Below are 15335 nucleotides of genomic sequence, written 5' to 3'. Positions count from 1 at the left end.
CCCAAAGAACTGACTGGGGGAGCAGCCAGTGCCCACGTTCTTTCTGGTGCAGCTCAATTGTTCGATGGACAGGAATCTGTAGTTTTGGAGATGTGAATGCTGAGGTGAGTAAAAGAGAAAGCCGCTGCAGTTCACTGGGATGATGTGTTTCTCCTTCCTATCTGAGTGCTTTCCAGTTTAATCATTGTCTCTTCTGTGGCCAGGTTTCCTCAAATTGTCCCTTGTACGCTCCTGGCAGCCCAAGTCGGTTGGGTGCCGCCCTGTCCTCACACATGCTGGGCTATGTACAGACACTTCTGTACGCTGGGGATGGACAAAGTTTTGCAAAATCTTGGAGCTTCAGGAGGGCATCTCCTGGAGAGCCGGGAGCACAGCGAAGATTATAGATGTGGTCTGAAACGTTGGTCATTGTCAAGTGAGAAATGGACTTCTGCCAGACGCCCCAGAAGGAGAATGAGCCTGACTGTGGGCTGGCTAGTGCAGGGGTGCTGGTACTGCTGCAGGAGCTGTCACCGCTTCTGTCAGATACCCAAGGATATTTTGCCACACACCTGTCATAATGTGGAGCTTGCAAAAGGAGCACTGGGTGCTGCATTTGATAAGCATTCCTTTATATTTATGCATTTAAAGAAAAGCTTGCACATTCCCACAGAAGAACAGCAACTTTCCCGGGCGCTTGCTGTTGTCATGTAGGAAGCAGTTTGTCAGTAAGGATTAAAAATGCAGTTGAGGACTAGTGCTGTAAAAAGGTTTAATCCAGGAACTCTGTGTTCAGTTTTCTCCAGAAATATCCTACTTAATGCGTTTTATCAGGGCATGCCCTTCACAAGATAGTCTCCCTGCATACGGAGGGAGAAATGATAAAATGGTGACTGCTTTCTTGTGTGAAGTGCCCGTAGCTGGCGAGCCTCAGCAGGCAGGCTGTGGGTGTCAGAAGTCCAGTTAGGGTTGTACATTTTTAATATGAGAATATTTAGTTGAGTCTCTTATTACACTGCAGATTCAAGTAGATAAATCTGTTTCAAGGTTGAAAATGGAATCCTTTTCTGTTGTCATATGTGTCAAGGGCAATTGAACAGTATTCAGTAAAAATAAGGCATCAATCCTTTTCTAAATAGCAAGTACTCCAGAATTACATTATGACATTAAAAGTTGATTTGAGCTATAGGGCAGGTTTGCTTCAGCCCTCATGGAGATGAATTTTCTCTGTTGCTTTTCTCGAGCGGCCCGGAGGGGTGAGAGGAGGAAAGTTGAGCAGGATGTTAACTCTGGGGAGATTACTTAGATGTGTGCATTGGGATCAGCGTCTTTCCTTCTCTTGTTGCTTGGATTTAAAGTTATCCTAAGAGAAAATCCACTCTGAATTGCTTTTAGCAGTAGTTTGATGCTGACAAATAGTTTCTGTTGCACTGCCTGCAAATTTGTATCTGAAAAGAAGATAGTTGTGCTTTGAATCTAAAGATAAGCTAAACTTGACCTCTTAGGACGTTTTGTCCAAATTAAATGTTTCCAGGCTATCACTAATAATTGAAACATCTTGACTTTTCCATCCCTTTCTCCACTTCTAGAGGCACTTTGAGGCTGATTTTTCATTGAGTTCCCTTCCAACCCTTAAGATTCTGTGATTCTGTGTAAGTCGACAGAAGCACATGGGATTAGGGATGCATGATGGGGCTCAGGTTCTTCCACTGCACTCTTCCCCCCATCATAAAGAGGATGGGGTAGCCTGGGCTGAGAGTAGTGGTATTTGATTATTTTAGCTAGTGATTCGTGAGTAATAAGTGGAAGGAAAAAAAAATGAACAGCAACTCTTGCAATAGGGTTGCTCCTTTGACTACTAAGAAAAAGGAACAGGGCAGGACGCTCTCACTAAATTCATTGCATTAATTGGAACTGACTGTTTAACTTAATTGTCTTCTGTTTGTTACTAATCTGTGATGTTTCCTGTAGTCCATCCCTCAGGTATGGGGACCCCACCACAGCCCTGGGCAGTCTGGGCCATGGCTGGACGACTCTTTAGGGGAAGAAACTTTTCCTGATACCCAATCTAAATCCAGAGTTTTGAGGTGTGGCTTAGTAAAGGAATTTTAGTAAAGGCATTTTGACAGGTTTTTTTCTTCCTTTTCTCTCTCATAGTCTATGCAAGCAGCAAGATGTCCCACTGATGAACTGTCACTAACCAACTGCGCTGTGGTGAATGAGAAGGACTTCCCATCTGGGCAGTAAGTATGCACTGTTGCTCATTCAACTTTTCACCAAAACCAAATCCTTTCCAGAACTTGGAAGGAGGTGGAACGAGATTTCAGATTTGAGAAGGTGAATCCAATGGGTTAATGACCAAAACTTCTGTGTATTTAGAGACCAGAACTTTAAATGTGCCTGTCTTAGGAGATAGTAATAAAATGGTACATTTTTCTCTGAAGCATTTGTTCCTTGAGAAGTGGAACTGCTAAGTAATTATAATCACTATTTTAATGAAGGACTTCAGGCACTTTTTGATCTTTTTTTTGGTTTGTTTTATTTTGGTTTTGCTGCTGTTCCTGTTAGAAGATTTGAACTATTTCAAGGTGATTTTTGTGATTTAATTGTGTTACTAGGGACATCTTCTCACTTTCACAGGGTATTGGAGTGCTGAGCAGAGCCGGTAGAAACTATGTCTTGTTCTAGGAGTTTTCATGCACAAGAACAAAAGGGGAAGGAAGCCAGAGTGTGGGCACAGTTTGGATTCTTTAATTGTAGTTCTGGGGTGACTAATGAAAGCTGAGTGACTTTTGTGAGAAAGGTAGAAAACACATTAATTTTTCATCTCAGCCCCCACAGAAGGGCTTTGGATTAAAAGAAGCCAATTCAGACAATTAGTTTCCTTTCTTTGCTGCAACTGTATGGTGGCTCTCTTAAAGATTTCAGTGTGTAGATTGTAGACAGAAGTAATTAATTTCACCAGAAAGAGTATCAAAGGCAGCAGAAGGTGGAAGAGCTTGATTTTGAAATGTGGGGAAAAATGTTAAGATACTAAGTGGTACACTTCGGGCTTTGGCATAAGATAGCTGGCCCTGATGAGTTCTGCTAAGGGTGAAGAACTAAGTGGCTCTGAACTGTGGGGAACAGAGGAACGATATGTTTTAAGACTTGCTTCTTTTTGATCTGTCAAACTGCTGTGCTACTTACCCTGGAGAGTTCTCCTGGCCTTTTGGTGATTAACTGAACTGGCATTTCACAAGTCCAGTGTTAGTATAAAATGCCAAAACAAAACAAAGCCACCCATCTTAAAACACTCCCAAGTGAGCACAACTCTTAGAGTCAGAAGCAGGCAAAAGTATCTGCTTGGACAGAGTGATGGCCTGATCTCCTCAGATTACATTTTTCCCCAGAAACACCTGAAGTGAGCATTGTACCTCATGCATTGTAAAAATGGTCATTTCCTCAGGTAGGAGTGTCCTGGAGGGACCCGGGTTGCAGGGCTGCAGAAGCTGGCTGCTTTCCTTGAAAGCCTTCATTCCTCTGTTTCTGCAGGAAGCAGTATCCCTGGAGCTGCTTGGTGAGCAGGCTGGCCACGCTGCTGGCTCTGCTGACTCTCCCTGAGAGAGCTGCTTAGTTCTAGAGATCGGGGCTCCTATGGAAAGCTGCATATGTTAGGTTGTGAGCAGATGCTGTCCATTGCTTTGAAAAGCGTAAGGCTAGAGTACAGAGAAACATCACGATGTTGAGCTACTGCTGAAGGATACAGTCATTCTGCTGCATTGCAGATACACTGAGCAAGACCATCCTGCTGGTCTGCTGCAGTAGGCTGCACACAGTCAGCAGACTGGCTTTGCATCGCAGCACTGAATGCTTTTTGGTAACAGCTACACAAAGGGCTTAGCTTTAACACTTCCATTTGGTGCTCACGGCGTAGAGCTGGGAGTTTGACCTTGGATTGTTTGGATTGGTTTCTCCCTAGGATGCTACTGTAGATCTTTTCATGCTTCGTTTTCCAAATGCTCTAAGTCAGACAAGTCTGAGTCACCATTCTGTGCCGCAGGAGTTGGGATCAGTCTTGTGTTACTGTTGCGTTATTGTAGTACTCTGTTGGTCTGATAGGTCTGATAAGTTGGTCTGCTAAGTTGCACCATCTTAAGTTCCTGTGGCATACATCTATCTTGAGGACTCCCAGTGTGTTTTGGAGAGAAAAAAAAAGGGTTGGAAACACTTGGGCAGTGAAGGGCACAAGTCTGGGAGGAAGCCAGGGCAGGTTATCTCAACTTCAGATTTTGTTAATGTTGAGAACTGACTAATTGCTCTTACCTTCTTCCTTTTACATGGGAAGACTGCTCCTCTTATCTCATGCCAGTTTAGATATCTGAAGAGCCTTTGAGGAGCCTTGCTGAGTAATTTACGTGGGTTTCCAAACATGCATCAGAGAAATAGCTGCCCATATCATTCAAATATTTCCTGGCACCTTTGCATAGATATGTAATTTGTCCTTTCTCTTACACAAGCAGTTCTCTTTCCTCAGTAACATCAAAACCAAGGGACGCATGGGTTAATATTATCTGTTCTAGTTTCTGTTGGTTTGTTCAACTTGGCCAGCAGACCTACCAGCAGACAGTTTCCTAGGATCAGTCAGGAGTCCTTAAGAAGTGGCATAACAGCCATGTTTTGGTTCTAATAGTGTCAAGCAAGGCTTTACACATGAATCAGAGCAGCAGTTTCATGTGTTAGAGCGCTTGGGAGGTATTGGGCCCTGAGGATTCAGTGTTCCTTTTGTTTGTTTTATAAGCAGAAGCTGTTAATGAGGTTGAGATTTCCCCCATATGTGTCTGTGAGGTCTCCAAGCTCCTTCTTGGTGAACATCAGTGTGGGAAAATGCATTTAGTTTTTCCTGGTATTGCCTTGTTTTGAACATTCTTAATACTTAGATTGCTTATAACCTATTGGAACCTCCTGCTTCTGATGTCTTTGAGAAGAGACGTGGTTGTTCCTATGCCTCTTGCAGGTTATTTGAATGAGCCTGTCAGGATTTGCCCTTTCCTAAGCCATTGATGTTTTTCAGAAAGCCAGTTGGGTTTTTTCCCTTCTGTTTCTTCTTTTCTTTTTTGCTTCCTGGCATGTTTACCCACTGCTGAGCTCTGCTGGCCTTCTGCTTTGCTGGGAATGATTTTGGTGAACGGTGAGATCCAACATAGTAATTTTAATTGGTATCAAATCTGTGTGGATACCCCCACCCACAGTATTTTTACCAGGTATCCTCATTTTCTTGCATCTTGCTTTTTTGAAATGAAACCAAAGAGTGGGGAAGTTTGTTTCTTCCTGCAGAGATCCTGAATATTTGCTGTTTGGCTCAAGTCACTGTTGTGTTTTGAGCCAAACTCTATGCACTGTTGAGGATCCGTATCAATCTTAAGAAGCTTTAATCTTGGGTCTTTTACTGTCTGATGAGCTGCTTCTAGTAGGGTGTTATTTGTCATCAAGTGTATTTCTTGGTGAGGTATTGCAGTAGTGTAGCTGGAACTTGTATTTTGCCTACAGGCATGTTTGTCTAACATTCTGCAGTGACATGACCTTGCTTTCCAGGACGCTGTGTATTGATATTAATTTGAATTACTTGGGCTGATACTCTCTCTGCTGGAAACCTGCTGATTTCAGTCCTGGCTTCCTGGACAGCTGCTCTGTTTTGTCTGCTACTCAATTTAAAATGAAACAGTGCTTGGGGCAACATTCAGTCTGGGAAAGATCATCTCTCCTGACCTGCTGGCAATGCTTTTCCTAATGCAGGCAGAGATGATGTTGTCCATCTTTGCTGCAAGGGCATGTTGCTGGCTCAGGTTCAACTCATTGTCCACCAGGATCTCAGCTCTGCAAAGCCCCTTGCCAGCTATTTGGCCCCCGGGCCTGTAGTGGTGCATGGGACTATTCCTCCCCAGGTGGAGGACTTTTCATTTTCCTTTATGGAACTTGATGGGATTTGTCTCATCCCACGTCTCGACCCTGTCAGAGTCCCTCTGAATGGCAGCACAATCAGCAGGTCTCTCATCTGCACACTGGGTAAGGGTGCACTTTCTCCCATCATCCCTGTCACCAATGTGGAGTTTAGATAGTTTAGGTCCCATGTAGACACCTGGGTAGGTACAGCAGGAGCAAAGTGCCTGAAGCTGGACTCAGGCTGTCGATCACAGCCCTCTGAGCCCAGCAGTTCAGTTTCCAGGCCTGCTTACCTGGTCTGATGGCACTGATTTGCCTCTAAGGATTTTTGTGTGAGGCACTGTAGAAAGCATTGCTAATGTGGTGACAAACAATATCCACTGCTCTCCTTTCATCCTCAGAACTCACCATTTCATTGTAGAAAGCAGTCCTGTTGGTCAGGCCTCATTTTCCTTTGCAAATCCAAGCTGACTACTCCCAGTCACTTTCTTGTCCTTCAATATATTTGGCTTCCAGATTGGTTGCTTCATTGCTTTCCCGGGGACTAAAGTGAAGCTGCCCAGCCTATCGTTCCTTGCATCCTTCTTCTTGAAGGTAGGAGTGACATCTGCTTTCTCCCAGTCCTCAGACACCTTCCCAGATTGCCATGAAGCACCAGTAAACGTCTTGCTCTCCCTCTGTAAGATTTATAGAGATCTGTCCCAGATGTAAGAGGTTTCTGGATTTATGCTTGGGGCACGATGTGGAAAAGGAGGGACGTACATCACTGCAGATGGGGTTTATAGGCAGCTAATGGGTGATTAGGGCCAAAACTAGTGAAGAGTGAAATCCCTGGTCCAGCTGACAGAGCAGGTGTGTATCACTGAGTGCTGTTTCTTACCCTGCTATGTCACCAAATGCTAGCAGTTCCTGGAAAGGTTTTGCAAGCTTCCCTGTGTGTTTGTGCTGCAGCTATGGATGTCTAGTGGTTTTGGCTATGCAGGCTATGCCTTTCCTCTAGTCTGAGAGGGCCATATGTTCTTTCCTACCATGTGGCTGAAGCCGTTATGCATACGTGATGTAGCCAATGTGTACGTGTGCAGCAGATCTGCTTTTGGATGGTGCTGGGTTCATGCAAATGAAAATGTATGGAGCGTAAGTGCATGTAATCCATTCACTGCCAGGGAAGGAGGATGGCCAGGAGCTGTTAGCATAGTTCATCTAGCCTTTGGTTTTTGACCTTGGGTAAGATCAGGTTGGTGAGACCAGAATGCTACATATGCCCTAGGAGTATTTAAAGTAGCTGTTGTGAGGAAGATAGTGACATGAAAGCTGCTTCCACCATCATCCTGCCACCAGTGCACACAAATCACATCTTCCTTTTGTCTTGCCTTGTTATGCCAAAAGGAAGTCTGCCTGTCACATGATAAGAGCTATCAGGCATTGTCTGCAGGAAGCTATAAGCAGCTTTTGAGTATCTTGAGTGCTGACAGCTTTGCTTCTAAGAATGACAGACAGGCATATGCAATTGCTGCTGCTGTGTCTGCTCCTGACTGTATTGTTCTGGTTTTATGAGTGTTCCTGGTCTTTAAATGCTGTCTGAGTTCATGATCTGTTGGTCACTGGCAAACAAGAGGAACAGCCTCAGCACCAGTGTGATTCTACTTTTTATAGAGAAATTCCTTCAAGTTTTTTGTGTGATCAAACTTCTAAACAATATGCTACGAGCCTTGCATAGGCTTTGCATCTATTTTGGAAATCACAGCTGGGGGATAGGGCTTGCTTTGGGATAAAATATGGATGTTTTGGTGTTAGATGCTTGAGATGTGAAACAAGTGATTTTTAGATGGAGCGGCCTTGGTCTTTGTGGTTATAGCTTGGTTCTCTCACATTTGTATAGTGCAATTCCTGAAGTAAAAACATACTGGTGGGGGAACATAAATAGCAATTATTAGTACCACTTCTTGCTTTGAGATCAAATCCTGTCACTGAAGGTTGTGACTCCTGTGGAAAACTGCTGTGTATCTGCATTGTGGTGGAGGTTTTGCTTTTTGCTTTATAGGACCAAACATAAGCTGGCTTGTTTCTTTTGTATTCTCACACCACTGGGAACAATACAAAATCCTCCTGAGTATTTATTGAAGTAAAATACTCTTCTCTCTTCTAGACATGTTGTGGTGAAGACTTCTCCCAACCACAAATACATTTTCACACTGAGAACCCATCCGTCGGTTGTTCCCGGCAGCATCGCGTTCAGCTTGCCCCAGGTACTGTGATGCTTGACTTACTGTTTTGCTATAGAAGCAACAACATTTCCTTTGAGATCAGGATTGAAGATAACTGGTAATTGGAGGGAGATATCTACATAAATAACTGTATGCTGCAAATGTGATTCCTGACAGCAAATGTTCAAGGAGACTTGTAACTGAAGCAAACTTGCTTATATAACTTTGATCTATTTTTAGCTCATGATGGGATAAAGATACTAGAAAAGGTATAATTTAACCTTTAAAAAACCCACCAGAAGCAAACTGTTTCAGAAAGAAAGCCTAAGCAATGTCTCTTATTCCTCTGATTCCAATTTTACTGTTCCCCAGTTTCCCTAGACTTTGTTTTTGTAAGACCTGCGTGAAGTTTTATTCACTGTAGTCAGTAATTGATTGTGGTTTTAGATGAAACGTGCAATGACATGCATAAAATAGATTTAACTTGTCTCCTTTTCCCTATCTCATGTTAAAAGCTGGTTAGAATAAATAATGCAATTAACTTCTAAATGGAAAAATTAATGTTGTGGCTTTTAACTGCCTCTCACGGCGACCTGCATAACAAACCAGCAACAACCATGGTCACTGATTTAATGCTTTTGTATTTTCCTGCTGGTAGCTGGTCTAGAAGCTGAATCTCTGTGCTCCAAGCACCAGGCTTTTTTCTCAACAGATGTCTTGGCATAGGCCCTGAAATGTCTTTGTTTTTTGACATATTGTTCCAATTCATATTTGTCCCAGTGCGTGGGTGAAGAGGATGTTATGTTACCCTTATGTCTAGCTTTGATTTGTGATACCTAAACTGAAATGCAGTTATCAGGGGAAGGTATTTGTATCCCCAGGTTACAGTAGATACATTCATGGTCTAGAGTTGATTTTTGTAGCTTCCAGGAGTCACTGTAGAGCTGGGAGAGCTCTTCTGTTAAGGAATGAGGTAGGTTGCTTACCTCTAAAAAGCGACTGTGATAGTGTTACAGCTACTGGTAGGTAAATGATTTGAGTACTCCTGGTGCTGGGATTTAATTCCAGGATTTCCTGCAGGCTTGGATAATTGCAGCCGGTGTTACCTGGAGTGTGTGCTTACCTGTTCAGGGTACTCATGTAGTGGGCACAGGCTCCAAGACCTCCAAGAAAGTCTGTTTCATTATACATTCATTATACACAAAAAGTTGTTGAGCACCTTTACTCTGTAACAATCCCAACTCTTGAGTGGGAAGACCAAAAGATATGATAAGTTTTGTATACTGCAGAGCCCAAAAGGTGAAGAGCCATGCAGTGATGACAAACTTCTTAGCAGAAAGCACCCATGTGAACATAGGAATTGAGCTACATCTCCTGCCACAGAGAAGATCTTAACTAACCTTTCTAGCAGAACTTGGACAGCTTCCCTTCCTGTCCTGAAATGTGGTGACAGGCTTCCTAAGCTTAACCGGGGTGGTCTGAGCAAAGCCCAGTGTTTGCAGCAGTACCAGTGTGCCTGCCCACCCTTCTTGCACTTCTGCTCTGCAATGTCTGGTTCTTCAGGTGAAGGGGAGTTTAGAATATCTTTTGCTAAAGAATTGAAGTGTCAAGGGGAGGAGGAGAGTTCTTCCTGGCCTTGCAGAGAAACAGTAGAAGCGGTGAAACATGAGATTAAATATGCAAACATAATTTGTTTTCAGCTTCTTGGAAATAGCAGTGAGTAGACATCAGACTTCCTGCTCTGGGCTTTGCTTTTGAACAGATTGATCTCTGGTATGCCAAGGGAAGTCTTCACTTGAGCTGGAGGTGTGAATGTATTGGAGAGGGGGAAGCTTTATTGTTTTAAAAAAGTCATTGTATTCCTTCAATGGCTTGTTCCTTGCAGAGAAAAGGCCAAACGTGAATGACCATAAAGTACCACACTTGAGGTGTGATCCTGCCAGGGCCTTGTGGAATGGCTCTCACAGGTTCTTAGGATTCATGCCTCTCAAGGGTTTAGGTGTTTGAGAGATGATGAGATGGGGCCTGTAAATACATACCAGAATGGTACCGTTTTTGCAGTGAAAGCCAGAACTTTGGGCACAGTGAAGGTCATATATTTCTGTGTCACAGAAGTGTTGAGTCACTTCCCGCTGCTCATGCAGTTGAGCGCTGCACACATCTCTTCAAAGGATTTTGAAAGGACCTAAGGGATTTGGACAGTTTCATTTTTGCTAGTTCTCTGAACAAGTTTTACTTTAGGTAATATTATATTTTGGAGCACATAACAGCACTTTCCTACCAGTAGTGAGCTTTTAAGCTGATCATGGAGTGTGCAACAGCCTAACAGCCTTTCCTACCTCTTGCACTACCTGCTGTGTGTTCAGCACCTGGGCTTTGGGAGAAAATGAGCAGAAACACAAAATGTCCTGTCTGCTATGGTGACTTCTGCCTCTGAGATGGTGGAGGGACCAGTAACATGAAGGAGGTTGGACAGAAAACCTCCTGAGGTCAGAAAATAAAATTGTTACTAGAAATGAGTCCATGTTTTTTACTCGTTTCCTGCTAATTTGAAAACCTTTTTCTGCTGCTTCTTAAGATTCTCATGAGTGAGCCTCCTCTTCTGAGTGAGGGTTCTGACTCTGAGTGGTCACTGGTTCTACTGAAGGACAGGCTTTCTAAAATGCTTGTGTTTATTTTACAGAGAAAGTGGGCTGGACTGTCCATTGGACAAGAGATCGATGGTAAGTCAGTTGGCAGCGTGATCGTGGTGAAAGTTCCTAACAGCTGGATTCCATGTTTCCACACAGTGAAACTGAATTGGAAAACTTTAGATCTTCATCCTTTCTTCAGGTAGTGTGAGACTCTCATTAGTCAAGGGGAGTTGCTCTCCTATCTGCAGACTTTTCTGTCTCCCAACACTTTCAAAACCTAGAGGACTATTTTGAGTGTTACCTTCAGACATCTGCTGTTCTGCCAGCGTAGCTCTGTGTGGGCCATCAGTGTCCACATGCAGATGTGAACATTTAACCTCTCCTGGGTGCTCTGTTCTTGTGGCCTTGGAGAACGTGTACCAGCTAACAGGAACAGCAGCTGTCATCAAGCATATTCTTGGTATCTCAGTTTGAGTCTTGAGAATGGGGAAGCTTTAGTGCTGGGAGTTGCCTCAAGGCAGCAGTGTGCTCTGGGTAGCTGGCATGCTGAGCTTTGTGAGGTGAAACTTTGATATTTTCACCAATAACTGAGTAGAACATTCTATGGCATGAAGGGAAAGAGACACCATCTCGAGTTTATGCAAACTGAAGATCTGTATTCCAATTTCAACACTTAATTGAGCCTGACAAGCCTTTGCCAGTGTTTGAAGAGGAGGCTGATTTGTGTCTCTTGGCTCGCATGCTCTGTCTTTCATTTATTTGTGCTGTCTGTCATCATTACCTCTGGTTTGTGGACTGTTGACATCACTGGCAGTTATACGTGCTGCTGTTTAATCTGTAGCTTCTGGAGTACTGACCAAACTTCTGGCAGCAGCTTTTGTTACAGGAGGGATTCCATGTTCTTTGTAACAACAGATCAAGGTAATGGATCGCGTTGGTTCTTTCAACCATCAGAAATCACCCATGTGCTCCTGGGGCAGTCAGCTCCTTCTTTTCTTTGGCAAGGTGGCCGTGATGAAGCCTGCTCTGATGATTGGCTGGCTTGCAGTCACTGAGGTGGAACAGACTGTTCCTTAGGCCACTGCTTTGCCATTTGTGGTGTTGACGGTGATTTCAGGGAATTGTGCTCTCATTTGAGCATTGTGAGTAGAGCTCGTGACTGCAGTCTGTGTCAAAAAGTGAGGAGGACCTAGACTGAGAAGTGGTAGACCTGTGGATGTGAGATACTGTTGGGGAAGTTTGCTCCTTGGCTATTTGTTTTCCCATCTCCTTTGGTCACATCACATCCACGGCCATGGATCAGTGCTCAAATATGAAGTATGATGTCTCTGTGCATGTCTGTAGTCACAAGCTGGAGAGAGTCTGTTTGTCTCTCTGCACAGCTAGATGCCTCACTTATCTTGCTTGGGAGCCAGGTCTTTCTGCTAGCTGATTTTGTTCTGGCTTTTAAACTGAAGAATAACCTCTAATGAGGGTGGGAGACTTGTACATGAATTTGTTTCTCACCCCTGTTTGGTTGCTGATCTGTAATATGTGCCAGCTGGCTTACAGATAAATGCTTTTTAATACTGAAGTTATTTGGGGGAAGAAATGCTAATATTCAGCATAATTAGCTGCTGGAGCAGATTTGTGATTGTACTCGTACTAGACCTTGCTGTAAACTTACCAGCTATGTGGGAACGAGTATTGAGAAAAATAATGCAGCAATTTTATGCAGAGTGACTAAATGTCATATGACTCCCTGCTGAGTATAAAGGCTTTGTAAAGCTATTCAACAGGTGGGGAGAAGTAGTCATAACACTAGTGATTTGCCAGGCCACTCTTCTTTTGTCTCGCTCCCCACATCGTGTGAAAACTGTGTTTTGAATATCAGTTGTCAATGCCGTCCGCTGCTGAGTGGCAGCGTGAAGCTGAGTCCTGTTGAGCCCTTGATGATGTGGTCAGGGTTTCCCAGGTGAGGAAATCTTGTGCATTTGCCTTTGTGGGACGGTTGAGGGCCCCAGGGGTTCCTCTTCAGCTGCATCAGCTCCCCTGTTTCAGCTGGAGATGTACAAGTGGAGCTGGGGGCTGGAGGTCACTGCTGCCTTCCCAGCCTTCCTCTCTTGCCAGGACGTTACAGGCTTTTGAAGCTGGTGCCATATATTGTGTCCTGGACTGCAGCCCCAGTGCTGAGTTACTGTTCTCCTCTGTACCAGACATCCCCAGCATTCAGCCCTTGAGGGGACTTGACTGCTCCTATTCAGTTGATGCCTCAGTGCTCCGCTGTGATCGGATCCAGGCACTGATAATCTTTCTGGAAGCTTTTGTTTGACAGAGCCCTGAGATTAGGCAATAGGAAGACAGCAAAGGGAAATAACTGTCCTGAAGTGATCTGTAAGGTGAGCAGAACTACTGTCGTGCTCTTGCAGGACCAAAGTCTCTCCTTCATGAGCCATGGCTTGTGCCATAGCCCTGCTGCCATATCCCTTTTTGAGAGAACAAGTCGATAGAGTAAATACACTTCAGTTCAGGAGTCTACAGGTTTGTTCTGGAACCATTCTACTGCCAAGAGGCTTAACAGGAAATCGTAGGTTATGTGTGAAGTACGCTTCCCTTATTCACCTCCTACTGCTTTGTCCTTAGCTGTGACTTCTGTATCAGATGAGACTTTATTCTCTAGATTCAAAGCAAACCTGTCACATTCTCCTGTCTTCTGGAGAAGCTGCCCTTTGCTGCAGTCCAGTTTGTGAATTATTAGGACTGTCTGCTTTGTGAGATCTTGTCCCTCTGACCAGTTATGTGGAGACAGTGTTCCTGACATTGTGGGCCACGCTCCTTTTTCCTTTCTATCCTCTTTTCCCCCAGCAGCAGCAACTCTAAGTGGCCTCTTGTTTTTGACATGGTGTGGCTTGAGACCTGTTTGGATAAGGTGCAGTTGGCAATGACTGTGAGATACTTTCCATACCATTTTATTTTCTGCCTCCTTTCAAGGACCATTCAATTGATTCTGCGTTACTGAAGGAAACCTGGGGCATGGTAGGACGGGCCCACGTGCACCTCTGGGGTAGGGGCTGTTTCCTCTGTGTCAGAGACCAAGGGTAGTTGATGCTTTGTTGTGGTCCATAGAAGCCTCATCAATTGTATTTTGCCCTTGAATTTGCAGGTAATGTTAGTTTTCTGCTGCCTCATCTGGAGAGGAGCTAGTCAATCTGTTGCTACAAAGAATTGTTTACGACCTCTTGTCATTGCTTTCTGGGGCAAGACTTCTCTTCATGTTGCTTTTGGGCTTTCTGAAGAGATGTCTTCTAAACCTTTAGGTGTAGATACAGTTCTTGTGGTACTACAGCGTGTGTGAATTTGCCTCCATTGTCCACATCCCCCAAAGCTGGTGTAGCATTTGAGCTGTTTGAAAGGAGACCATCAGAGTTGGTAATGAAATGCAGGGATTTTCAGTGACATACATTGATTGTGTTTCTGATCTTGTGGTAGAACATGGCTGGAAGAGAAAGAACGGTCTCCATCAGAAAGAAGCAATTTTACTAAGTACTCATTCTGAATGGAAGGACATGTACTGCCAGCCTTACAGTATGTTTCATATCTTGTGGGGGGATCTTGCTGTTCTAAAATGTGCTGTTGCCTTTTTTTTCAACAGTTTCCTTATACACTTTTGACAAGACTAAGCAGTGTATTGGCACCATGACCATTGAGATAGATTTTCTGCAGAAGAAGAGCATAGACTCCAACCCCTACGACACAGACAAGATGGCTGCTGAATTTATCCAGCAGTTCAACAGCCAGGCCTTCTCAGTGGGCCAGCAGGTGAGGGTCTGCTTTTGCTTTTTAAGGCTGAAATGTTCTTCAGTAACCTGTGCATGCTTGTCCTACAGTGGTGTAAAGTACTGACGAGTGCCTGGGACCTGACACTGCTGCAGAGGACAGCTGGACATCAGGAACTGTTTATTGCCTGAATGGCTTCACTATGAGCAGTCAAGCCATCATGTCTTTCACTGAAAGCAGGAGCAGAGGGCTTTAAAATCTGCCTTTGCTTTGTCTAAAGGAATCTGTCTTTCTCTGTGAGGAAAATCCCAAGGCTTGAGAGAGTTGGGTTGTTTCTCTGTCATGGCATGGTGGGGTCTGGGCTTGGCAGATCCTGGAGTCTTTTGAGAAGGAAGTTTTGTCTTCTGTGTAAAACCAAAGTGCCCACTGTTCTAGTTAATTCTCAGTGGCACCTTTCAAATGCAGAATATTTTATTGTGACATTTATTACTGCTCTACAGACACCAGTAGTGAAATAGCTGTGAAGCATTTGATGTAGGGGTTTCTGAAAGCTGATCTCCCTGTAACTGAGCAGCAGATGGGCTCCTGGCCCTGGAAACATCTGCAGTAGCCTCTGCTTTGCCGTTTTCCCACGATAGGACAAGCTCTGACTCTGAATTTTAAGTCCGTTGCAAATGTGATCCTGGAGGAAAGGAATTGTGCAGAGACAGCCTGTTTTTCTATGAGATGGACCTTCTTTTTATATTCATTTTGTATCTGTTTTTTCTAGCACTGTTTTTGAGGTCTTCTTGTCAAACTGACATGGGAAAGATCAGAAAGGTTTGAGTTAAATTGTTCTCCT

The 15335-nt window shown here is 44.0% G+C and overlaps 1 protein-coding gene across 3 annotated transcripts in view; it reads left to right on the top strand.

Annotated features, from left to right (window-relative positions):
- Nucleotides 1–15335, top strand: part of LOC133628870 (vesicle-fusing ATPase) — a 67541-nt gene that overhangs the window by 8885 nt on the left and 43321 nt on the right. For all 3 annotated transcript variants that reach the window (XM_062018762.1, XM_062018763.1, XM_062018764.1), the window contains exons 2-5: nt 2137–2222; nt 8048–8147; nt 10789–10828; nt 14370–14536. In XM_062018762.1, coding sequence (XP_061874746.1) covers nt 2137–2222; nt 8048–8147; nt 10789–10828; nt 14370–14536 — 393 coding nt within the window. The remainder of the gene's footprint in view (nt 1–2136; nt 2223–8047; nt 8148–10788; nt 10829–14369; nt 14537–15335) is intronic.

This window comes from Colius striatus, chromosome Z, assembly GCF_028858725.1.
Source record: "Colius striatus isolate bColStr4 chromosome Z, bColStr4.1.hap1, whole genome shotgun sequence".
Lineage (NCBI taxonomy): Eukaryota > Metazoa > Chordata > Aves > Coliiformes > Coliidae > Colius > Colius striatus.
Note: the sequence above shows the minus strand (reverse complement) of the source record. Positions and strands in the feature narration are given on the sequence as shown.